The sequence below is a fragment of the Stenella coeruleoalba genome (assembly GCF_951394435.1).
Source record: "Stenella coeruleoalba genome assembly, chromosome: 20".
Taxonomy (NCBI): Eukaryota; Metazoa; Chordata; class Mammalia; order Artiodactyla; family Delphinidae; genus Stenella; species Stenella coeruleoalba.
The window spans coordinates 44,245,107-44,270,798 of NC_137166.1; the positions used below are offsets into that span (position 1 = coordinate 44,245,107).

The 25,692-nt window shown below is 39.8% G+C and overlaps 2 protein-coding genes and 1 pseudogene across 7 annotated transcripts; all 3 read left to right on the top strand.

Moving 5' to 3' along the window:
- Positions 1 to 68: 68 nt before the first annotated feature.
- Positions 69 to 18,245, top strand: ZNF829 (zinc finger protein 829). 5 transcript variants are annotated; one of them, XM_079906288.1, is made up of 5 exons: positions 69 to 317; positions 970 to 1,043; positions 5,744 to 5,870; positions 6,176 to 6,271; positions 16,039 to 18,245. In XM_079906288.1, the coding sequence occupies exons 2-5, from the start codon at positions 1,011 to 1,013 to the stop codon at positions 17,016 to 17,018; spliced, it is 1,236 nt and encodes a 411-aa protein (XP_079762414.1). In that variant the 5' UTR covers positions 69 to 317; positions 970 to 1,010; the 3' UTR covers positions 17,019 to 18,245. The 5 variants fall into 5 exon arrangements, with proteins under 5 accessions (XP_079762414.1, XP_079762415.1, XP_079762416.1 ...); XM_079906289.1 differs by having other exon boundaries at positions 188 to 317; positions 986 to 1,043; XM_079906290.1 differs by having other exon boundaries at positions 312 to 422.
- Positions 9,795 to 10,595, top strand: LOC307178642 (cytochrome b5 type B-like; annotated as a pseudogene). The gene is made up of 2 exons: positions 9,795 to 10,121; positions 10,345 to 10,595. The product of its transcript is annotated as a cytochrome b5 type B-like (transcript).
- A 4,734-nt stretch (positions 18,246 to 22,979) lies between the features above and the next one.
- On the top strand, positions 22,980 to 25,446 carry LOC307179236 (heterogeneous nuclear ribonucleoprotein U-like protein 1; the record flags this gene model as incomplete). Its single annotated transcript, XM_079908125.1, is given in 3 exon segments — positions 22,980 to 23,177; positions 23,180 to 23,565; positions 23,569 to 25,446. Coding segments are annotated over 3 exon segments (2,451 nt in total). The 5' UTR covers positions 22,980 to 22,990.
- Positions 25,447 to 25,692: the final 246 nt, after the last annotated feature.

Consider the following 25,692-nt stretch of genomic DNA (forward strand, 5'->3'; position numbering starts at 1 on the left):
ACTACACAACACCTCCCAGAAGCCCTCACGACCCGACTCAACTTCCGGCCAGAGGGAGCCGGAGTTTCCTGTGTGAGGTCTGTTCTGGTGGCTGAGCCCGAGCGTGCCGAGTTACCGCGAACTGCAACTCTGAGACCTGGCTAAACTCTGAAAGTTGCAGGAGCAGTCATTTCGGGTGGACGCAGCGAGGGCGCTGAGAGGAATCGGCCGTGGGGCTCGCTGTGGACCACATTTCCCAGAGGGCTCGGCAGCCCGTCGCTTTTCTCGCGGGAACTCGAACTTTTCATCACGCCTGGCGGGAGCGTTAGATCCTTGAGGTGAGATCGTGGGCCCCTGGGGGAACTGGTTCAGCTCTGCAGGTTCGGACCCCCGGGGACCCGAAGGGCCTAAGTTGAGGAGACCGGAGGCCGATATGGAGCTCGGTACTTGGGCCTGTGCGGGCGGAGCGGCGTGAGAAGCGGGAGGTTATGCGACCCGTGTGCAGATATAGGATGCCTATCATTGTGGAATTGTGACTGTGTCCCCCTATGGTGGTGTGTGCTTGTGACCCCGCGACACTGGAGTACCTGCGACTGTGCGAGTGTATGTATTCCGTGTTGAATTTGCGATTGTATCTGTGATACCATGTTTGGCTCTGTGTGCGGATGTGGAGTGCGTGTTCCCTTGTTTTAAGAATGACTGCTTAAGGTATGTGGCACTGTGTGTATGGGTATGAGGCTCCTGTCAGCTGTGCGATTGTTACTCCAGAACTCTGTCCTTAGGAAATCTCTGTGAGGTTTTATTAGATTATTGACCTCAACAGCAGTAACCTCAGCTTTCTCCTGAGACACTGGGATTGGAAGGGACGCCCCATTTCTCTGATCTCATTCGCTTTTGTGCTGGGGGATGGGGATGGGGCTGACCTGTGACCTGACCAGTTTGAGCAACAAGAAGAACCTGGTGTCTTACGATGACTTTCTACTTTCCAAGTTCTATCCTTCTCCAGGTGAGGCGCAGAAGAGAAGGAAACAATGCATGCTGAACTTATACAAGCAGTTTTCAGGGTATGTTGGGGTTTCCTCTTTTTTTTCGTTCTTCTGAAAGTTAATGCTTAATAAAGATGCGTTTGATTATAGGTTCCTGTAATTTTCCCACTGGAGAAAAGGATAGTTGAGCCTGCTACTGAAGCACAATAACTCCCATATACCTAATGTTTACTTATTTGGAAAATGGCTCCACTTCAGTTTGCCATGTTTTCTTCTTTTTATTTTTATATTTTTAATTTTTTTAGATTTTTTTTTTGATGTGGGCCATTTTCAAAGTCTTTATTGAATTTGCTACAATATTCTTCTGTTTTATGCTTTGGTTTTTTGGCTGCAAGGCATGTGGCATCCCAGCTTCCCCACCAGGGGTCGAACCCGCACCCCCTACGTTGGAAGGCGAAGTCCCAACCACTGGACCGCTAGGGAAGTCCCAAATTTTCTTCTTTTTAAATGCAATATTTATTATGACTTTAAAATAAAAGCATGATTATTTTAGAGATTTTAAAAACACAGATTACCAAGAAAAAATGAAATGAGGCCACTCAAATAACTAGTGTTAACATTTTGGTGTATTTTCATTATTTTTCCGAAATCAGATTATGCTTCATTTATCATTTTATATCCTACATTTTCACTAAAAACTATCATTCTCCTGTGTTGTCAAATGATCTTTGTAAATACCATTTTTCAAAGATACACTTTTTTTTGTGAATGAGTTATGGTTTATTCATCAGATGAGCTGTGTCAGACATGAAATCTTTCAACACTTATTTAAAATATTTATTTGTACAAACACACATATACACAGATACATGTAGGTTTGAGTTGCGATTTCTATGATTAATAATGAGATTGAACAGCACTTCATATGTTTATTGGTTATTGGTTATCAGGGTTTCTTCTTTTGTGACACACCTGTTGAAATCTTTTATTTTGCTCTTGGATTATCTTTTTTTTAAATATATAAATTATTTATTTATTTTATTTTTGGCTCTGTTGGGTCTTCATTGCTGCGCACAGGCTTTCTCTAGTTGCAGAGAGCTACTCTTCGTTGTGGTGCACGGGCTTCTCATTGCGGTGGCTTCTCTTTGTTACAGAGCACAGACTCTAAGCGGGCAGGCTTCAGTAGTTGTGGCATGTGGGCTCAGTAATTCTGGCTCGCAGGCTCTAGAGCTCTAGAACTCAGGCCTCAGTAATTGTGGCTCATGGGCTTAGTTGCTCCGTGGCATGTGGGATGTTTCCGGACCAGGAACCTGTGTCCCCTGCATTGGCAGGGGGATTCTTAGCCACTGCACCACCAGGGAAGTCCCTGGATTATCTCTTATTGATTCATGGGAATTCTTTATATTTTCTGGATATGGATCCTTTATTGATTATATTTTTCTATTATCTGGATTGTTTTATCACTTCCCTTAAGGTAGTTTTACGAATAAAATCTGACTTTTTTATTATATATTTTTTTATTTTTGGCTGCGTTGAGTCTTTATTGCGGTGCACAGCTTCTCATTGTTGTGGCTTCTCTCGTTGCAGAGCACGGGCTCTAGGCGCGCGGGCTTCAGTAGTTAACAGCGTGGGCTCTAGGGCATACAGGCTTCGGTAGTTGTGGTGCGCAGGCTCAGTAGTTGTGGTGCACAGGCTTAGTTGCTCTGCAGCATGTGGGATCTTCCTGGACCAAGGCTCGAACCGTGTCTACTGCATTGGCAGGTGGGTTTTTAACCACTGCACCACCAGGGAAGTCCCCCTAATTTTTTATCAATTTTTTTTCCCTTGGTGGTATCTTTTTGTATCTTATTTAGGAAATCCTTCCCTGTCCCAAGGTTATGTAAATATTCTATATTTGTATTTAAAGCGATAATCCCGTTTATTTACTTAACCTATTTTTAATTATTCTAGCTCCTCATTTGAGGTAATTTGACTTTTCTTCCTCTGGCTCTTTTTAAGACTGTCACTCTGTTTTTGGCTTTCTGTAACTCAAGTATGATGTGCCTAAATGTGCATTTCTTTTTATTTATCTGCTTGGAATTTGTTAAGCTTTTTTAATTTGTGGATAGGTATTCAGGAATATCCTCAGCCATCTTAAAAGATTGCCCTGCCTCATTCTCTCTCTTCTTCTTAGGCTCTAATTATACATAGGTTATAATTTCTCCCCTTTTTTTTTTTGGTCTCTTACTCTCTTTTTGGTTTTTAGAGTTAATACTTGTAGCTAAAATCAAAGCAATATTAGGCAAAAGAACTTTGCCTTGTTTCAGGACAGGAGTGGAGGGCATGGCAGGTAGCTAGAGTTTTGGGGTTCTTCCTCTAACTGGTAGAAAAAAATGTCTTTATTCAGTTATGTTTCAACACTTCTAATCTTGGGGAGCTCACCAAATCATAAGGCTCTCAGTTCACTTTATGATTCTCATATCTGAAAATTAGAGTGTACCAAGGTAGAGGACTCAGAATAGGGATTGTGTTTTCTGAAGGTATAAATTGGGAGCTGAAACTAAATTTGGAACTCTCAATTTTAAAAATGTGTGTTTGGTACAGAGCCAAAGAAAACCAGGATGAGAATCAGTCTCCCCAAGTCTGTTCAGTGTAAGGCCTTTCTATCTGAATTTCTTCGGAAAAGGGCTGAGTCTTTCCTAATCCATTCTCCTTTGCCGAAGCCCAAACAGAGCATCTGGTTCCCCTCCCCCATCAACCTCTAATTACACTCACCATCTCTGTAATGAAGATTATTGCCCAATATTAATGGGAGTAACTCTAGGGAGGTAGTATACTGTAGTGGAAAATAAATTTTAAAAGGAATAAAATGAATTTTGTTCTTAGAAGCTAACCTAATGTTTAATCAGGAAATATCTGAAACATTCCAGGTAAAATCAGAAAAAGACAAGGGTATACAGCATTACCAATGTTATTTAACATTGTTCTGTAGATATTAACCAAAGCACTTAGACAAGAGGAAAAATTAGGTTAAAAATTAGAAAAGAGAGTGTAAGATTATTACTTTCTGCAGATGCTATGACTGTGTACCTGGAACATCAAATCAACTTATAACCAACACTGAAATAAGCAGGTTTCCATAGGGAGCAAGCAAAAGGATTTTCTTTCCCCTATAATTTCCACTCTCAACTCTATGGCTAATGTTTTTGTTGCCCTGAATAAAAGCTTGTGTAGTCCCTATAATTGTTTTGATCACTCTTTGGTATTCTTTGGTTGTTTTCAGTCACAAGATCAGTCTCATTTTACTAATTACAACCTCTAGTTGAGTATAATAATGTGCAAATTTCATTTAAAGCCTTTTCTCTGAGCTCAGGTTTGCTCCAAGCTAGAAGCTTACAGTGTGAAAAGGGGGACCTACTAAGCTGCTTTGTTTCTTTAATCTGAACTCCTCTTCGCTCAGTAGTCAGTTTCTTTACTATAGTCCTCTATCCTCCTATTCTAGGTGTTGCTCTCTAGGTCTGCTCTCTAGGTCTAGATATTGTTCGGGGACTTGCCTTTTACAATTATACTGGACTTAGTTCACCATTCTCATGTTAGTTTTCTAGTTTCAGAGTATAATACTTTTCATTTTCTTAATTTACTCTCTAGTTTTGATGGAACACTTAGGCCAGTAGCTTCCTAAGAAAAACTAGACAGGAGATAATTTAACATTCATTCTGTATGGTTCTACAATTGTCTTTTTTTTTTTTTTGCCGCACCACATGACTTGTGGGATCTTAGTTCCCCAACCGGGGATCGAGCCCACGCCCCCTACATTGGAAGTGTGGAGTCTTAACCACTGGATCGCCACGGAAGTCCCTAGAATTGTCTTGATTTAATCGTCACACTAACTTGGTATTTAATCTTTCTTTTTTTTTTAAATGGGTTTTAAAAATTGTTTTATTTGGGAAAAGTGCGCCTTACAAGAGGGCAGCTGCGAAATACAGAGACGTCTGCAACAATTACTTGTTTGTGCTTAAAGTGAAAGAATGAGTGGTATCCAAGGAATCAAAGCAGTAGGTGGACAAATCAGGAGCATCTCCAAGTTATTTTCAGGAAATAGAACAACAAAATGCAAAGCCATAATTTCCGATCAAGGAATTCTTCTAAGAATTTAGCTTATCTCGTGGATTACCACCCTTCCGTCCCCTTTTAGTGGAAAAGCATGACTTACTATTGCAAACCAATTTTGGTATTTAGTCTTGCTTTGTATATAATCTTCATACTAGCTTTGGCTGTGTGTGGAATTCTCGGCCAGAATTTGTTGTCTTTTGTAATATTAAAGGAATCACTTCATTTTCTTGTTTTAAATGGTGCTGTTGAGAAATCCATTGCCATTCTGATTCCTGAAATTTTTTATGTGATCCACAGAAGCTTTTAGAAAGTTCTGTTTTTTCCTGATATTCTGAAATTTTACTCCAAAATATAAGGTGTTTTTTTTTTAAGTCCATCACATTTTTCCCTCTCTTGGGGCTTAAAGAGAACATGGGAAGGAATTCTCATTTATGCAGACTTTACTGTGGCCAGGCACTGAACTGCATGCTTGCTATTTCATCTCATTGGAAAAGTCCACTCTGTTTGCACATTCCTAGACATACCCCTCTGTATATAGGAGATATGTCTTATATTGATTTAATCGATTCCAGCTCCTTCGATTTGATTAATAATCTCTGTCCTTTTATGTAGAGCCCTCTACCACTTCATCTACTATCATCTTTTTCTTCTCTCTTTCCATTGTGAAAGCATGTTTGTTGTTTCAGGGGTCAGTGATGTTCAGGGATGTGTCTATAAACTTCTCTCAGGAGGAATGGGAGTGCCTGGACTCTGGTCAGATGAATTTATACAAAGAAGTGATGTTGGAGAATTTCAGCAACCTGGTTTCAGTGGGTAAGGATAACTATCCCCCCAAATTCAGAGTCTGCCCTTGGGAATGTGTCCTTTCTCCATTGTGAATTACACATTTCAAGTAACCAGCAAAATTTCTGCACTCTGTTCCCCAAGGAATGGTTGAGTTGGAATGGAATGCAAGAGTTGGAAATGGGCAACTCCACTGGGCTGTGGCTGAAGCTTCATCTTCATCTTTCTCTGGTCCTTCCCTGTAGGGGCATCTGTTTCTTGATCACCAAGGGACCGGATCTGATTTCTGGGACACCAACAGCATAACCATGTCCCATGTCTTTTCTTGTGATCAGGACTTTCCAGTTCTAAGCCAACTGTGATCTCCTTATTGGAACAAGGAAAAGAGCCCTGGATGGTTGACAGAGAGCTGACGAGAGGCCTTTGTTCAGGTAAGTGAGAGGTGATAGAGCAGGAGCAGAGCCTGAGGAGGTATTACCTATATAAGATGTTATTAGAAAACTCCCCTCAAAAACCCAAGCCGTCTTCCATAAAAGAGGTATCTTGCTTTTTTTCTCTTATACTTTATTCCCAGTCCAATGTAGCAAGTACCTTCCTTTGTCATTTCTAAGAGTTATTCTACCCACCCTTTAGATTTCATTCCTTCATAGGATCTGCTGCATTTAGACTTGTATTAACAGTAGATATTCCCACCCTAAGAAGTGTGTGTGTGTTGTGTGTATGTGTTTCAATACTGGTTTTCATTTTATTGACTTTCTAAGTATTTGTTAACTTCATTAACCAGGTTGTCCTGGATAGTAATTCATTGTTTCATTTATCAAACATTTGATTTTTTTTCCATTAAAAAAAATTCAGATATAACATACATATGGAAACTACATGAGTGATTGTATAGTGTGAAGAATTACAAGTGAATGCATCCATGTAACCACCACTTCAGACAAGTAATAGAAAATTACTAGCACCTTAGAATCCTTTCTGCCCTTTCCCAATCACTAGCCTCTTTGTCCTCCTCTTGACTTCTAACTCCGTGAAATAATTTTGCCTATTTCTGAGCTGAATATAAGTGGAATCATACAGTATTTATACTTTTGCCTTTGTCTTTTCTCAACTTTATGTTTATGGGACACATCACCCATGTTATTGCATATAGCTGATGTTCATTCTCAGTGCTATGCTGTATTCCATTCTATGAATATATTTTATAGTGTGTATTATATATTGCTAATTATTATAAATAAGTCCTTTCTACTATTGACCGTTGGGTTGTTTTCCAGTTTTTAGCTATGTGAACATTCCTTTGGTGCATATATGTACACATTTCTTTTGGGTGTATACCCAGGAGTGGAATTACTGGTAATAGGATATGTGTTGGTTCAATTTTAAAAGATAATGCCAGTTTTCCAAAGTGGTTATACCAATTTATACTTCCACTAGCAGTGTGAAAGTTGCTATTCCTCTGCATTCTTGCCAGTTCTTTTTTTTTTTAATTTTATTTATTTATTTATGGCTGCATTGGGTCTTCGTTGCTGCGTGTGGGCTTTCTCTAGTTGCTGCAAGCGGTGGCTACTCTTTGTTGCAGTGCATGGGCTTCTCAATGCAGTGGCTTCTCTTGTTGCGGAGCACAGGCTCTAGGCGTGTGGACCTCAGCAGTTGTGGCTCTCAGGCTCCAGAGAGCAGGCTCAGTAGTTGTGGCCCACGGGCTTAGTTGCTCCGTGGCATGTGGGATCCTTCCGGAACAGGGCTCGAACCTGTGTTCCCTGCATTAGCAGGTGGATTCTTAACCACTGCACCACCAGGGAAGCCCTTGCCAGTTCTTGATATTGCTAGACCTTTTAATTTTAGACATTCTGCAGGTGTATGTGTGTGTGTGTGTTCTGTGACTTGCCCGTTTAAGTTTCTTGCTTCTATTCATTAGGTTGTCTTAATTTTTCTTAGTGATTTGAGGGAGTTTTTTGTATATTCTGTATATGGGTCTTTGTAAATATCATCTATCACCTTATAGCTTACTTTCTTATCCTTTTAGTGCTGTCTTTTGATTTTATTAATTTTAAGTAGTCAGGCTTATCTATCTTTTCCTTTATAGTTGTTGCTTTTTGTGTTCTGTGTAGGACTCATTGCCTACCCCAAGGTCATGAAGATGCTTCCTGTGTTATATTCTAGTAGCTTTTTTGTTTTACCTTTTACATTTAGATCTCCAATTTCCTGGAGCTGATATTTGTTTATAGTATGAGGTAGGGGTCAAATTTCATTATTTTTCCATGTAAATATCCAATTGACCAGGCAATGTTTACTGAAAAGACTTTTTCCCTTTCTCTATAATGCTACCTTTGTCATAAATCATGTGTTGCCATATCTGTGAGTCTGTCTCTGAACTTTATTCTGTTCCATTGGCTTGTCTACCTTTGTCCCAATACCACACTATAATAGGACTGTAGTCTATAATAAGGCTTATTTGGCAGAGCAAGCTCTCCTGCTTCTTCTTGATAATTTTCATATAAATTTAATTTATTTTATTATAATTATTTTTCATAAATTTATTTTTAAATTTCTGGCTGCGTTGTGTCTTTGTTGCTGTGCACGGGCTCCTCATTGTGGTGGCTTCTCTTGTTGCAGAGCACAGGCTCCAGGTACACGGGCTTCAGTATCTCTGGCTTACGGGCTGTAGAGCGCAGGCTCAGTAGTTGTGGCACACGGGCTTAGTATCTCTGCGGCATGTGGGATCTTCCCAGACCAGGGCTCAAACCCATGTCCCCTGCATTGGCAGGCGAATTCTTAACCACTGTGCCACCAGGGAAGTCCTTATATAAATTTTAGAATCAGCTTATTAATATTCACACACACGTAAAAATAACTGCTGACATTTTGATTAAGGTTAAAATAAAGTTATACATCAGTTTCTGGAGAATTAACATTTTGGAACAGTCTTCTAAAAAAGTTTGATTTTTTTAATTTGTGCAAGTAGTCTGCTAGGTGCTACATAGTTTAAAAAATATGTAGACTTATTAAGAAATTCATTGTTTAATGTGGGAGCTAGAACATTTCTGTAAATAATTTCTACAAAGTAGAATTCAGCAAACAAGAAGAACAAATAGGAAGCTCAGAAAAAAGTTATAAAACAGTCAAAAAATACAGAAGTGGTATTGATTCAATAGAAATTAATTGTTGGATCCTTGGAAGTAGATGTAACCTATCGAGATAGTGATAGAATTAGACCATGCCTCCATTGAGAGAGAATTCTGGATTCAACAAAGCTCTAGGAACCTAGGCAAGAGTTTGTGAATCTCCTTCCTTGCCCTCCATAGGTCTCAGCTAGCCTTAAATATTTTATAAGCAGGGATCCAGAATTTTTTTCCTCCATAAATTGAATCATTTTCCTCTCTATCATCTGTAAAAGAATTGAGCTTTCTTCATTGATTTCTGGTGCCATCTTTATTGGATAATAAATTCGCATATATGAGTCTTTCTCAGCACTCTATTGTCTTGTTATGGTATAATGCCAGTACGAGTGTCTTTATTTCTTTGGCTTGTATTTTTTAATATCTAATATCACCTTATTTTTCAGATCAAAGGTTTACTTAGCCTCTGGAGTATTTTTGCTTTTTTTGTTTTTATTTCCCTGTGTCTCACTTATTGCTTTTCCTCCCTACCAACTTGCTTACTCACTCCCTTCTCTATCTTTCCTTGACCCCATACTTTTCCACATGATCTCTGTTTATTCTTTTTCCACTTTTTTATAATTAATTAAATAGTATTAAATATATAACGTGAAAGGTAAAACTATTGTTTAAAAAGGAAATTTTTTAATATTTAAACTTTTTAAAGAGAAAATCTTTGTGAAAAATAGACAAAGAAAGATAACTTACCTTAAACTCCAAAAGTAGGAGCACAAAGTCTACCTCAAGGAAGTTGTCAGCGGAAACCTGGATAGCGGTGGAGAAGAGCTTAGGCCCAATGGCGACTGTGGAAGCAAGCGGCAGCAATGGGAAAGGGCAAGGGGGTCAAGACCTCAGTTACCTTTTACCGATTGGAGAAGGTGGCAAAGCGCAACTCCCTGAAGGAGATATGGCTGGTGATCCACGGGCAAGTCTGTGATGTCACCTGCCTCCTTAGCGAGCATCCTGGTGGAGAAGAGGTTCTGCTGGAACAAGCTCGTGGAGACGCAACTGAAAGCTTTGAAGATGTAGGCCGCTCGTCTGAGGCCAGAGAAGTGCTCAAGCAGTACTGTATTGGTGATGTGCCTCTGAATTACATTAAACCTGGAAGTGGGGGACTTCCCTGGTGCTCCAGTGGGTAAGACTCTGTGCTTCCAATGCAGGGGGCCCGGGTTCAATCTCTGGTTGGGGAACTAGATCCCACATGGATGCCTCAACTAAGAGTCCATGTGCTGCAACTAAGAAGCCCTCATGCATACCATAACTAAAGATCCCATGTGCTGCAACTAAGACCCGGTGCAGCCAAAATAAATAAATATTTTAAAAACAAAGAAACGTGGAAGTGGTAGCAAGGACCCTCCAAAAAGCAACACGCGCAAAAGCTGCTGGTCGTATTGGATCTTCCCCATCATAGGCCATGTTCTCTTAGGTATTCTGTATCGTTACTACACAGCGGAGAGCTAATCCTCCCAAGGAGACCTTGTTGAAATCCGGAAAGCATATCTACTTGGGAATGAGAACTAGAGACTTGTTTGGAGGTTGAAGCAGTGCCTTCTCTAATCCTGCTAATTGTAGTCTTACCCTTCGGAACCCAGACTGTTGGCCAGATATCCACCTCAGCCCTGGGCCAATGTCCAAGTCATTTCTTAGAGCCTTACTCTCAAAGCACCTGCTCATTGTTCTGTGTCCTTGCCGTTGTTCCCTCTCTTTATTCTTTTCCATGGGCACATTTATGTTTCAAAGTTTCTTTTGTAATTACGGTCCACATGTCCTAGTGACATTGCCCTTTGGTAAAATTGCTTTCCAGTACTTTGAATGCATATTAGACATACTTAACAGGGCATCACACTCTGGTTTTGAAGCTTTTCTTTTTCCCTTTTTCTTTTAAGTAAATATTGTTAAAAATAAATAAATAAATAAAACTCTAAAAGTACAAACCATACAGCAAAAACATGAACTGGAAATACATCAGAATTAAGGATTTCTGCTAAATGAAGGACACAATAGATAAATTTAATGCACAGTAGACTAGAAGATACTTGCTAATTAAGAGGAAGAAGTTAGTGACCCCAATAAAAATACCAATAAAAGTTAACAAGACTAAAATGCTAATAAGCCTACCAGATGTTCATACTTATTAATAATTAGAAATGCAAATGAAGGCAATAATGAAATATCACTTCCCTTATTTGGCTAGGAAAGTAGAAAGCTGGGTAATGACAACTGTGGGTGGGGACAAAGAAATTCTTATGCACTTTTGGTGAAAGTATACAGTGGTGTTGCCTTTCTCTACAGCCATCTGGTACTACTTAAACAGGTATACATATGCCCCACTTTGGGGTATATATCTAAAATTGAAAATAATGCAAAAGGATAAATACTTCATGTCTTTCAAATGTCATACCAGTGTATCATCTATCGGGTCCATTCGAGGATTATTTAATTATCTTGGGAAATGTATCATTGTCTCACTTACTATTTACTACTCATTAGGGACCAGGTTCTCTTAAAATTAGATGTTAAATTTAAAAAGATTGATAAGTTGTGAATGATTCGTCTGGTGGAAAAGGTAGCTGAAGGGTATGGTTTTATTATCCTATAACACAGTAACTCGTTTTTGTATCCAACTTAGTGATGTTATTCCTGCATTCTTTAGGGTACCATATGAACTCAATCTCTCCTAGATAATTGGACCTAGCTTGATCATTCCCCTGGCCCTCTCATTAATGAGTTAAATAAATCTTTAAAACATGCTTAGCATATTCTGTTTCATTGGTTTATGTGGTTGTCTTTATGCCAGTACCATACTGTTTTAACTGCTGTAGCTTTGTTGTATACTTTGAAATCAAAGTGTGATACCTTTAGCTTTCTTACACTTCCTAAAGATTATTTTTAGCTCTTCCAATTTTTTTTCTATTAATATTTCTGTAAAAAATGCCATTGGGATTTTTATAGGGATTGCGTTGAATCTGTAGATTACATTTTAACAGTAGGAACTCTTCCAGTCCACAAGCACGCGATCGCTTTCCATTTAGTATCATCTTTAATTTCTTCAATGTTTTATAGTTTTCACTGTACAAGTCTTTCATCTCCCTAGTTAAGTTTATTCCTAAGTATTTAATTCCTTTTGATGCTATTATAAATGGAATTGTTTTCCTGATTTCCTTTCAGATTGTTTATTGTTATTGTATAGAAACACTGTAGTTTTGTATCCTGCAACTGAAAACTAAATTTGTTTACTTCTGACAGTTTTTATGTGGAGCCTTTAGGGTTTTTTCTATGTCATTTTCAAACAGGGACAATTTTACTTCTAAGTTTGTTGAGAGTTTTTAATCATGAAAGGATGTTGAATTTTATGAAATGCTTCTTATCTATTGAGATGATTGTGTGATTTTTATCCTTTATTCTGTTAATGTGGTATATCACATTGATTTTTGTATGTTGAACCATCTTTGCATCCTACAGATAAATCGTAGTTGGTCATGATGTATGATCCTTTTAGTGTGCTGTTGAGAATTTTTGCATTTATATTCATCAGGGATGTTGGCCTGTAATTTTCTTTTCTGTGACTTCCTTGTCTGGGTTTGGTCTGAGGGTAATTCTGGCTTCATAAAATGAGTTTGGAAGTCTTCCCTGCTCTTCAGTTTTTTCGGAAGAGTTTGAGAAGGATTGGCATAATGTGTGGTAGAATTCACTAGTGAACCTCCCAGCAAAGAAGAGCCTAGGCTTTTTATCACTAATTCAGTCTCCTTACTAGTTATAGACTTTCTATTTAGACTTTCTGTTTCTTCATGACTTTCTATTTCTCCATGATTCAGTCTTGGTAGGTTGTATGTTTCTAGGAATTTTTCCATTTCCTCCAGTTTATCCAGTTTCTTGGTGTATAATTGTTCATAGTATTCTCTTACGACAGTTTTTATTTCTGTTACATCAGTTATAATGTCTCTTTTATTTCTGATTTTATTTGAGTCTCCTCTCTTTTTTTTTCTTAATCTAGCTAAAAGTTTGTCAATTTATCTTTTCAATAAACCAACTATTAGTTCCATTGATCTTTTCTGTTGTTTTTCTACTCTCTATTTCATTTATCTCTGCCCTAATCTTTATTATTTCCTTCCTTCTGCTAACTTTGGGTTTAGTTTGTTCCTTGAAATGTAAAGTTAGGTTGTATATTTGCAATTCTTCTTTTTCAATGTAGGAACTATAAAATTCCATTTTCATACTGCTTTTTCTGCATCCCATAAGTGTTTTTGTTTGTCTAAAGATATTTTCTAATTCTTTGGGCCATTGGTTGTTCAAAAGTGTGTTTTTAATTTCCACATATTTGTGAATTTTCCAGTTTTCCTTTTGCTGTTGATTTCTAGTTTTGTTCCATTGTAGTCAGAAAAGATACTTGATATGATTTCCATCTTAAATTTCTTAAGACTTATTTTGTGAACTAACATGTCATCTATCCTAGAGAATGTTCTGTGTATGCTTGATAAGAATATATTCTGCTGCTGTTGAATGGAATATTCTATATATGTCATTTAGGTTCATTTGCCCTATGGTATTGTTCAAGTCACTTTTCTTTCTTGATTTACTGTCTGATTGTTCTATCTATTATTGAAAGTAGGCTATTGAAGTATCCTGCTATTGTATTTTTGTCTATGTCTCCCTTCAGTTTTGACAATGTTTGCTTAATATACTTAAGTGCTCTTATATTGGGTGCAGGTATGTTTATAATTGTTATAGCTTCCTGGTGAATTGACCGTTTTATCATTGTATAATATCCTTGTTTGTTTTCTGTGACAGCTTTAGCTTAAAGTCTGTTTTACCTTAAAGTCTATTTTATCTGATGTAAGTATAGCCACCCTTGCTCTCTTTAGGTTACCATTTGCATGGATTATCTTTTCCCATCCCTTCACTTTCAGCCATTATCTGTGTTCTTAAATCTAAAGTGGGTCTCTGGAGGACATCATATAATTGGATATTGTTGTTTTCTCCATTCAGCCAGTCTCTTTTGATTTGAGAGTTTAATCCATTTACATTTAAAGTTATTATTGAAGGATTTACTATTGGCGTTTTGTTCGTTGTTTTCTGTTCTTTTTGTAGTTCTTTTGTCCCGCTTTTCCTCTCTTGCTGCCTTCCTTTTGTTTCTTTGATTTTTTTGTATTGATATGCTTTGAATCCTTTTTATTTTTCTTTTCTGTAATCTCTATAAGGTATCTTCTTTGTGGTTATCATTGGGCTTTCAAAAATATAACAGTATGTTTTAAGTTGATAACAATTTAACTTCAATCACATACAAAATCACTTTTACTTCTCACTACCCACACTTTGTGTTATTGACATTGTACTCTCCTGGTACATAGATATGTTCACCAACCAGGAAGCTTCCCCCAATCCTTGCCAAGTTTTTTACTGGGGGTGTCATTATGTGGGGAGTGATGACCAGTCCCATCCCTTGAAACTAAGGGTTCATTGTGAATCACCTCCTTATCATAAATTCAGGTATGATCAAAAGGCACTTGTTGTGAATAACAAAAGACGGTCTAGTGGTTTTTGAAGTTCCAGTGGTTTTTGAAGCTCTGCCAGGAACTGGAAACAAAGACCAGATGTATTTTTTGTATCACAAGTATGTATATTTTCTGTTAATTCTTTCTTCTCAGTTCAGTACCCATGCCCACAGCTATGCTGGATGTTCCTGAGTCCAGATTTTCTCTGGTTCCATTTTTCTAGATTTCTAGTTTTCTGTGAGAATGAACAACTATAATCATCCTGTCCTGTGGGATGGGGAGGAGATACAGTCTTTGAATTCATCCTTCAGCTTTTACTGTTCTCTGCACTCCACTATTAGAAGTGCCTGATGCCTCCAGTTCTTATGCATTTGTAGGGATTTGCACCATGAATCAGTACTGTGGAATTTACCCACTGTTGGCTCAATTTGATATTCTCCAGTCTGCAGTCACTTATCACTCACCCATTGGCTTTCCAGTTTCCAAGTTTTATAGCTACTGTTTCTTCTCCAGTATCTTTTGTCCTAGTGGGGTTTTCCTTTCCCCTTGTTAAGCTTTTATTATAATTTTCCTGTGGATTCGTGAACAAGAATTGGTAAATTTACATATACTGTCTGCCATTTTTAACAGAAATTATGCCCCCCTTTTATTAAAAATACAGTTGACCCTCATTACTCACAGATTATTTATGAATTCACTTACTCCCTAAGATTTATTTGTAAGCCCCAAATCAATACTTATAGTGTTTTCATGGTAATTAGCAGACATATGCAGAGCGGCAGAAAATGTTGACATGGAGTTCCTATTTTCTCACAGAGAATGTTTCATTCTTATTCTCTTCTTTCTAACACTCAAGGTTCCTCCCTTCTTAGTAACTGCCATGACTTGAAGATTCCATTTCTCTTTCCCAGCATCAGCATCACAGAATTCCAAGGCAAACTATTTTCAGTGAATCCCCAACATACATGAGGCTCTATTCACAGAAGAAATTTACGTGTCCTCCATTCTCACCAGTTTCATTCAGCACCCTAGACTTGTTGAGGGCTGTCCCCCAGTGTGAATTTGCCAACAACATACCCTTTGCTTAGAGTTGCTGACCCTCTCCCACCCCCATTTATACATTTCAACACATTTATTCCTCAGTAGTCCTATAGGTATGACAGTTATCCGCAAATAACAAAACATATAGTATGACGCTCTGTGTGTGAGTATATGCTTATATAAATGTATATATGATTAGAATCACTGTATAATGTGGAGGATGGCCCTGAATAGTGTGGATTCATTGAAATTGCAGGTGATTCTGATCCACACCAGGATTATAGAGTCATCGATTTCCCTAATTAACCCTCTTCAACTTCCTCTGTTGCTTCTCCTTAATGTCTGTGCTTTTCTTATCAATTTTACAAATTGTCTAGCCATATTTGGGAACTGTCTAAGCATTTACTTTCCCGAATATTTTCAGCTTAATCTTTGCATTTCTTTTTCAGAAGTTTAACCTTTCCCAGCATAGAAAAAATGAGCATATGCCTTTTTATTTTCTTCCAGATCTGGAATCCATGTGTGAGACCAAGTTACTCTCTCTAAAGAAGAGACATTTTAGTCAAGTGATGTTTACCCATGAAGACATACCCACTTTTATTCAGCCCACGTTTCTTATTCCACATCAAAAAACTATTAATGAAGAGAAGCCCTGTGAATGTAAAATATGTGGAAAGGCCTTTAATCAAAACTCACACTTTGTTCAACATCAGAGAATTCATTCTGCTGAAAAAAACTATGAATGTAAGGAGTGTGGGAAATCCTTTAGTCGTGGCTCACTTGTTGCTCGACATCAGAGGATTCACACTGGTGAAAAACCCTATGAGTGTAAAGAATGCGGCAAGGCTTTTAGTTGTAGTTCATATTTTTCTCAACATCAGAGGATTCACACTGGTGAGAAACCCTATGAATGTAAGGAATGTGGAAAAGCCTTTAATTATTGCTCAAACCTTAATGATCATCAGAGAATTCACACTGGTGAAAAACCCTATGAATGTAAAGTATGTGGAAAAGCCTTTACTAAGAGTTCACAACTTTTTCCACATCTGAGAATTCATACCGGTGAGAAACCTTATGAATGTAAGGAATGTGGGAAAGCCTTTACTCAACATTCAAGGCTTATTCAGCACCACAGGATGCATACTGGTGAGAAACCTTATAAGTGTAAGGAATGTGAGAAGGCCTTTAGTAGTGCCTCAACACTTACTAACCATCACAGAATTCATGCTGGCAAGAAACTCTATGAATGTAAAGAATGTGGAAAGGCCTTTATTCAGAGCTCAGAACTTATTCAACATCAGAGAATTCATACAGATGAAAAACCATATGAATGTAATGAATGTGGAAAGGCTTTTAATAAAGGCTCAAACCTTACTCGACATCAAAGAATTCACACTGGTGAGAAACCTTATGACTGCAAGGAATGTGGAAAAGCCTTTGGTAGTCGCTCTGACCTCATCCGCCATGAAGGAATTCATATTGGATAAATGATAGGCCCTTATGACTGTAAGGAGTGTGGAAAGGCCTTTGGTAGTCGCTGTGACCTCATCCACCATGAAGGAATTCATATTGGATAAATGATAGACCTTTTGATAACCTTTATAATAATATATTTTAAAACAGGTAATGCAAAAAATAAACAAAAAATCCCAGATAATGCATGATCAAAGTTCCTCTCTGTAGTAGTTTTCTAGGGCTACTATAACAAAGTACCAAGTACCACAAAACTAGGTGGCTTAAAACAACAGAAACGTATTCTCAGTTTTTGAGCCTTGAAAACCACAATCAAAGTTGTTGGCAAGGTTGGTTCCTTCTGGGGCTCTGAGGAAGAATCTGTTCCATGCCCTTCTCCTAGCATCTTGTAGCAGTGATTTTTGACATACCTTGGCTTGTAGACGCATTACTCCAATCTCTGCCTCCATCTCCACACTGTGTTCTCTCTGTGTCTCTTCTCTCATATGGACACTGGTCATATTGCATTAGGGATCACCCTAAGGACCTCATCTTAACTTGATTATATGTGCAAAGACCTTATTTCCATGTAAGATCACATTCACAGATACCAGGTGTTAGGATCTCAGCATATTTCAACCCATTACACTCTGTTAACACTATTTTTTCAAAGTATTTGTAATTTTATACATAAAGTTAATCAAATGTATTTTAAAATGTGAATTCAAGGTCTAAATTAAACTCCCTTTTCCCCCCAAAAAAGATTCTATCCCCAAACTACTTATTCCATAATTCCTTCCCAATTATTCTCTGCTTTGATTATATAGTTTGTATTAACTTATGTTTTAGGGCCGTCTTTTCTGTATCTGTGGCCTACCAAATTACACTGTAAATTGTGTTACATAGGCTATCTTTGAATTCATGGTGGAATTACAACTTTGTTTTTGAAGGCAGCTGTATTCTTTTTTCCTTTTGTAAAATTAATATTTTCTTATTGTAAAAAAAAAAAAAGACACCAAGAAAAAAATAAAGATTATTTGTAAGCCTACCAAACGGAGATGACTACTTCAAATTATCACAACATATCCTTACAGGCTTTATTTAGTGTAATTGTGACATGCATGCTGTACCATAACCTGCTTTTATCATGCTACTATTTCAGCAAGTATAGATGTTTATGTATCATTCCTTTTAATGGTATCATAATAATCTTTTCTGTGGTTGACTATCATTTTGCTAAATAACTACCAATAAACATTTTGGTGCCTGTTTAAACTTTGCAGTTATAAAAGTTGCCTTCTAAATGCAACTTCAGTACTTTTTTTGTTTGAAACTTAAAAACATTAAATATCAGTGCTGAAATAACTGATGAACATTTTCTTCCTATAAAAAATTGCCAATAACTCCCAATTCCCTCATAATCACTATTAACAGATTTGTTTTTATCCTTTGAGACTTTTTAAAAAAATTTATTTTATTTTTGGCTGTGTTGGGCTTTTTTTGCTGCATTCGGGCTTTTTCTCTGGTTGCAGTGAGCGGGGTCTACTCTTCATTGTGGAATGCGGGCTTCTCATTGCAGTCGCTTCTCTTGTTGCGGAGCATGGGCTTCAGGTGCACGGGCTTCAGTAGTTGTGGCGCACGGTCTTAGTTGCTCCACGGATGTGGGATCTTCCTGGACCAGGGCTCAAACCCATGTCCCCTGCATTGGCAGGCAGATTCTTAACCACTGAGCCACCAGGGAAGCCCTATCCTTTGAGACCTTTTAAAAAAACTTTTTTACATGCATGCACACGCAACCAAATAAGTAAATGCTTGTAGAAAAAGTGCTGCTTTATAATTTTTTTTGTATAAATATATACTGATGATGTGTGTCTTGGATTGCTGTAAGGATAAATGAGTTACGTGTAAAATGGTTGGGACTCTTACTAATATATAGTAACTAGCTGATAGTTATCCAATGTTAGCAGTAATATTTTCACTGTTATTATTTGTGGAAAGGACTTTTACCATGTTTCATCATGTTCACACCTCAATTTATATCAAAGAATTTATAATGAAAAAAGACCAGTGGGTATAATGTTTGTAGAAAAGAATCTCACCAACATTCCTTACTCAGCATGAAGTTTAAAAAGAAAATTAAAATCCTAAGAAAACTCAAAGACAAAGAATGGGTGAATAAGCCTACATTCACACCTCATATTTCATGCTGCACAATTTCATACCCATCAAAAAAACCTATTTATAGTAGTTGAAAACACATTTGTCAAAAAAGAGCAAAACATGAAATATCAATAATCACTTCCCCCTCAAAGCAGAACACATGTAGGTCACATTCTTTTCCAGAATGGGAAAAAAAATATGATAGCCAACAATATCTGAATATTGATAACACCCCTCCAAATATTAGTTAAGAAGGAAATCGATCCCTGAATTATGTATATATGAAAATAAGCACATTATGTAGAAAAATGTTGAGGGTTGACAGGCAGCCAGATCTGTATTTAGATTAAAATGTATAGCCTAATAGGCATGTGGATATTAAAACATGAAGAAATTATTAATAGGGAATTCTCTGGCAGTCCAGTGGTTAGGAGTCCATGCTCTCATTGCTAAGGGCTGGGGTTCAATCCTTGGTCAGGGAACTAAGATTTCACAAGCTCCGTGTAACAGCCAAAAAAAAAAATTATTAATAAGTGAACTAAATGTACAAGACAAAATGCTAGAAAAATAAAAGCAAACCAAATCCAAATATAGAAGAAAAGGTATCAGTAAAAAATAAAAGGCAAAAATACTTCAAGGAAAAAGTAAAATTATTTGTCAGAAAAAATACATATAGATACAAGCATTGCTAATTCTGATGGAAAAAATAGAAGACAGATGAATACATAAATTATATATGGACATGATGATGTTTAGAGAGATTAATATATTTACTAATAACTGGAAATCAAGCAAAATATGTGATATTTGTAGGAAAATGTAATGACAGAATTAACTCCAAAAGATGTAAACCCTTAATAGACCCAAATAACAGAGAAATAATATTTTGATGTAATCTCTACTTAAAGAGATCACCAAGCCAGATCATTTTATGGGCAAAATCTATCAAATATTCAAGGAATTTACAAATCAAATGAGATAAAAAGCTTGTTCTGTGAGTTTCACATAATCCTGATGTAAAAAATATAATTTGAGTGTCATATAGTACTAAGTCTGCAAACATGAAAATTTATTCTAGCAGTCTATTAAAAGAATACAGATACTCATCATAATCTGAATCCATTACCTAAACTCAGAAATCAAATACTTTCGATAAAAACTTACCATCAGGGCTTCCCTGGTGGCGCAGTGGTTGAGAGTCCGCCTGCCGATGCAGGGGACACGGGTTCGTGCCCTGGTCCGGGAAGATCCCACATGCCGCGGAGTGGCTAGGCCCGTGAGCCATGGCCGCTGAGCCTGCGCGTCCGGAGCCTCTGTTCCGCAACGGGAGAGGCCACAACAGTGAGAGGCCCATGTACCGCAAAAAACAAACAAAAAACTTACCATCAAACTCTAAGGGGTCAGTAAACTAATTCACATCATTGCCTGTTTTCGTATGGCCCGCAAGCTAAGAATGGTTTTTACATTTTTAAGTGGTTGAAATAAAATGAAAAGAAAAATAATATATTGTAAAATTATATGAAATTCATTTCTTTGTTCATAAGTAAAGTTTTTAATACAGAGCCACATGTATTCACTTACATATTGTCTTTGGCTGCATTCACACTAAAACAGAGTTGAGTACCTGTGACAGACTAAGTGGTTTGCAAAGCCTATAATGTTTTGTTTTGTTTTTTTATTGCGGTACGCAATAAAAAGCCTATAATGTTTTTTTTTTTATTGCGGTACGCGGGCTAAGATGTCTGCATCTTAGCAATAGCCTTATAATCCCACATCCTGTAATGCACAGCAGCATATTAACTGTGCAGTTAAAAAAAAGAGACAGAACTCCCACTTAAGTGGTTTATCCAAGTGTGATCCAAACTAATTTGAACATGAAATCCTATTTGCTCTTAATCGCTCGTAACATTTTTGGGAAGTGTATATGTTTGGGAACTGTTTGGGTTTTTATTTTGTTTTTTGGCTAAAATCATGAATCAAAGGATGAAATTAAAGAAATCATTACAGGTAATTTGGGGATGGAGTATTTTCCGTCTCCCTAATATCAGGCACTACAGGATGCCGGACACAACTGTAAGCCGTCAAAAGTATTAAGATCGCTGATAAAGGTAAATACATGGATAAATATAAAAACAGTATTAATGTAATTTTGATTTGAAAAATGTGGGGATTTTTTAAACAAGATTTAAAAAACAAATTCATAAAAATAATTGTAAATCTAGGTTAAAGTATACACAATATATAAAGATTCAGTTTGTGATATCAATAACATAAAGAGAAGGAGCAAACTGTAAAGGAATAGAGCTTTAGTATGCAATTGAAGTTGGTATCAATTTTAAATAGATTGTTGTAACTTTAGGATGTTATATGTAATCCCTCTGGTAACCAAAAAGAAAATATTTATAGAATACACAAAAAAGGAAATGAGGAGGGAATCAAAACGTGTCACTACAAAAAATCAACTAGAGATAAGACTTCCAGTTTCTAGTCCATAATGAGCTTGGGAGTCATCAATCCATTATAACAACAAGTAAAAAGCAGAATGAACTGAAAATCAACTCTTCCATAGATCCATCAGAGAATTAAGGTCACAGGGTAAACTGCTGCCCACAGACAGGTGGATACAGAGAATCACAACTTACCAGAGCATAGGCACATTAGCAGAAACCTCTGTGGGAACCAGTACAGAAGATGGAAAACCTAAACTGTAATGGAAAAATTGCAGGAGGCTCAGTGTGGACAAATCTGAGAGTTAAATGCTCCAAGGGGGTCCGAGTCTTTAAGAAGTCCCTGCACTTTTATGAGCTTTACCTCCAGGAGCCCAATCAAGTCCTCACTAAGACTGGAGAAAAATCTCCATTGTGTTTCTGGCAGACAGAGGGGGAAGGTCGCTATTTTGAAATATTCTCAAAGCATTCTGTTCTTAATAAGGCATGCCGCAAAGAGAAACTATTGTACCAGAGCCTATAACCTACTGAGGTTTCATTAGTGTCTAACCATCCTGAGGGAAAAGAAATGCTCAGCTCCAGCCCACTCTAGCCATCCTGTCCCACCTGAGGGAGGGAGGTAGACTGAGAGGCACTGGCAAAGTTCACAGTCCAGTGGCAGTTTCACCAAGACTGAAGCTTAATCACAGGACTATAGAACATAACCCCTCCCCCTACACCTTATCACCACATCACTAAAGGTCTTACCAGTGTTCCTTTTACACAGCACATGAAGTCTAGGTTTAAACAAAAACAAACAAAACAACAACAGAGACAATTAATAGAAAACAGTAACAAATATGATAGGTATTAATCCAATTATATCAATAACCACTTTACATATCAAAGATAAAATCAAAAATAGAGAAAAGTGGGGCTTCCCTGGTGGCACAGTGGTTAAGAATCCGCCTGCCAATGCAGGACACGTGTTCGAGCCCTGGCCTGGGAAGATCCCACATGACACAGAGCAACTAAGCCCGTGCATCACAGCTATTGAGCCTGCACTCTAGAGCTCACATGCCACAACTACTGAGCCCACGTGCCACAGCTACTGAGCCCACGTGCCACAACTACTGAAGCCCAGGTGCCTAGAGCCCATGCTCCGCAACGAGAGAAGCCACTGCAATGAGAAACCTGCGCACCGCAACGAAGAGTAGCCCCCACTCGCCACAGCCAGAGAAAGCCCACACACAGCAACAAAGACCCAACACAGCCAAAAGTAAAAAATAAAATTTAAAAAATAGAGAGAGTGGAGTGGGGGTCTCCCCTTTCCCCCTTTGCCTCCTGACAGGAAAGGTTTAAGGGGGACTGAGCCCTGGGAGGCCGGGCTGGGCTTGGGGGCCGCCCCGGGGGCCCGGGCCATGGATGTACGCCGACTGAAGGTGAACGAACTTCGCGAGGAGCTGCAGCACCGCGGCCTGGACACTCGTGGCCTCAAGGCCGAGCTTGCTGAGCGGCTGCAGGCGGCGCTGGAGGCCGAGGAGCCCGACGACGAGCGGGAGCTCGAGGCCGACGACGAACTGGGGCAACCCGGGCACAAAAATGAGGAGATGTCATGGACAATATTATCATGCAGAACCAATTCTATGAGACGCAGGTCATCAAGAAAGAGAACGAGTCAGGCTACGAGAGGAGAACGCTGGAAATGGACCAGCAGCAGCAGCCCTATTGCCCAGTAGAAGTGAAGACAGAGATGAAGCAAGAAGCACCCACCAGCTTCCTCCCGCCCGAATCATCTCAACCCAAACCAGACAGACAGCAGTTCCAGAGTCGCAAGAGGCCTTATGAAGAAAACCAGGAACGGGGGTGTTTCGAGCACTGGGAGGATAGGAGGGGCCGCTTTCCTCAGCCTCCCACTGAAGAGGATGAAGATGACTTTGACAACACCCTTGCTGCCATCGACACATATAACTGCGACCTCCACTTCAAGATGGCCTGAGACCGGAGTAGTGGCTGCCCACTCACAACTGAAGGTTTTGCATACCTGTGGTCAGCAGCTTGTGCCAGCTATGGGGTCAGAAGGGGCCGTGTGTGCTTTGAGATAAAGATCAATGAGGAAATCTCTGTGAAGCACCTTCCATCTACAGAGCCCGACCCACACGTTGTCTGTATTGGTTGGTCCCTGGACTCCTGCAGCACCCAGCTAGGCAAAGAGCCTTTCTCCTATGGCTATGGAGGCACTGGGAAGAAGTCCATCAACAGCTGGTTTGAAAACTACAGAGACAAGTTTGCAGAGAATCATGTGATTGGCTGCTTTGAGGACTTTGAATGTGGAAATGATGTGGAACTTTCCTTCACCAAAAATGGGAAGTGGATGGGCACTGCCTTCCGAATCCAGAAGGGAGCCTTAGGGGGTCAGGCCCTCTACCCTCATGTCCTGGTGAAGAATTGTGCAGTGGAGTTCAACTTCGGGCAGAGGGCAGAGCCCTACTGTTACGTCCTCCCAGGCTACACCTTCATCCAGCACCCTCCCCTGAGTGAGCGAATCTGGGGCACTGTCGGACCAAAGAGCAAGGCAGAATGTGAGATTCTGATGATGGTGGGCCTGCCTGCCACCGGTAAGACCACATGGGCCATCAAACATGCAGCCTCCAACCCCTCCAAGAAGTACAACATCCTGGGTACCAATGCCATCATGGATAAGATGCAGGTGATGGGCCTACGCCATCAGAGGAACTACGCCGGCCGCTGGGACGTCCTGATCCAGCAGGCCACCCAGTGCCTCAACCGCCTCATGCAGATCACTGCCCGAAAGAAACGCAGCTATATCCTAGATCAGACAAATGTTTATGGGTCAGCCCAGAGACGAAAAATGAGACCATTTGAAGGCTTCCAGCGCAAAGCTATTGCTATTTGTCCCACTGAAGAGGACCTAAAAGACCGAACGATAAAGCGAAACGACGAAGAAGCGAAGGATGTCCCAGATCACGCAGTCTTAGAAATGAAAGCCAACTTCATGTTGCCAGATGTTGGGGACTTCCTGGACGAGGTGCTGTTCATTGAGCTGCAGCAAGAGGAAGCAGACAAGCTGGTGAGGCAATACAATGAGGAAGGCCGCAAGGCTGGGCCACACCCTGAAAAGCGCTTTGACAACCAAGGCGGTGGCAGCTTCCGGGGCTGTGGGGGTGGCGGCCGTTTCCAGCACTATGACAACCGGGGTCCCCCCGGGGGCAACCGAGGAGGCTTCCAGAATCGGGGAGGAGGCAGCAGAAGAGGCAGCTACCGAGGAGGTTTCAACCGCAGTGGAGGTGGTGGCTACAACCAGAACCGCTGGGGTAACAACAGCCGGGATAACAACAACTCCAACACCCGAGGCAGCTACAACAGGGCTCCCCAGCAACAGCCGCCACCACAGCAGCCACCGCCAACGCAGCCACCACCGCCACCCAGCTACAGCCCTGCTCGGAACCCTCCAGGTGCTGGCAGCTACGCTAAGAACAGCAACATCCCTGGCTCGAGCGCCAATACCAGCACCCCTACTGTCAGCAGCCACAGCCCTCCACAGCTGAGTTACAGCCAGCCACCTCCCTACAAGCAGGGAGCTTACAGACAGGGCTACACAGCTCCACCATCTCCACCTCCGCCACCACCTGCCTACACCTATGGGAGCTACGGCAGCTACAACCCAGCCCCTTACACCCCTCTGCCGCCCCCCACCGCACAGACCTACCCTCAGCCCAGCTATAACCAGTACCAACAGTATGCCCAGGAGTGGAACCAGTACAATCAGAACCAGGGCCAGTGGCCGCCGTACTACGGTAACTGTGACTACGGGAGCTACTCCGGGAACACACAGGGGAGCACAAGCACACAGTAGCCAGTGTGTCCTGGAGGCCCCTGCCGGGTTCCTCCACCAGCGCCCACCTTGGCCCCCCTTGTCCACCCCACCGGGTCATGTGGTGCTGGGGGACGGGTCCTCCCAGGGCTGCCTCCCCTCCAAGGGGCTCTTACCACACACAGGGCCGGCATTTTCCTCTGGATTCAAGCAGGCAACAATGACCTTTTATTTTTTATTTTTTTGCAGTATGCGGGCCTCTCACTGCTGTGGCCTCTCCCTTTGCGG

Excerpts from the sequence above, each read along its gene's own strand:
- ZNF829 (XM_079906288.1), top strand. The coding sequence starts at position 1,011 with ATGCATGCTGAACTTATACAAGCAGTTTTCAGG. Across the intron at positions 5,871-6,175 it reads CAGCAACCTGGTTTCAGTGG|GACTTTCCAGTTCTAAGCCA; the intron begins GTAAGGATAACT and ends TCTTGTGATCAG. Across the intron at positions 6,272-16,038 it reads GACGAGAGGCCTTTGTTCAG|ATCTGGAATCCATGTGTGAG; the intron begins GTAAGTGAGAGG and ends ATTTTCTTCCAG.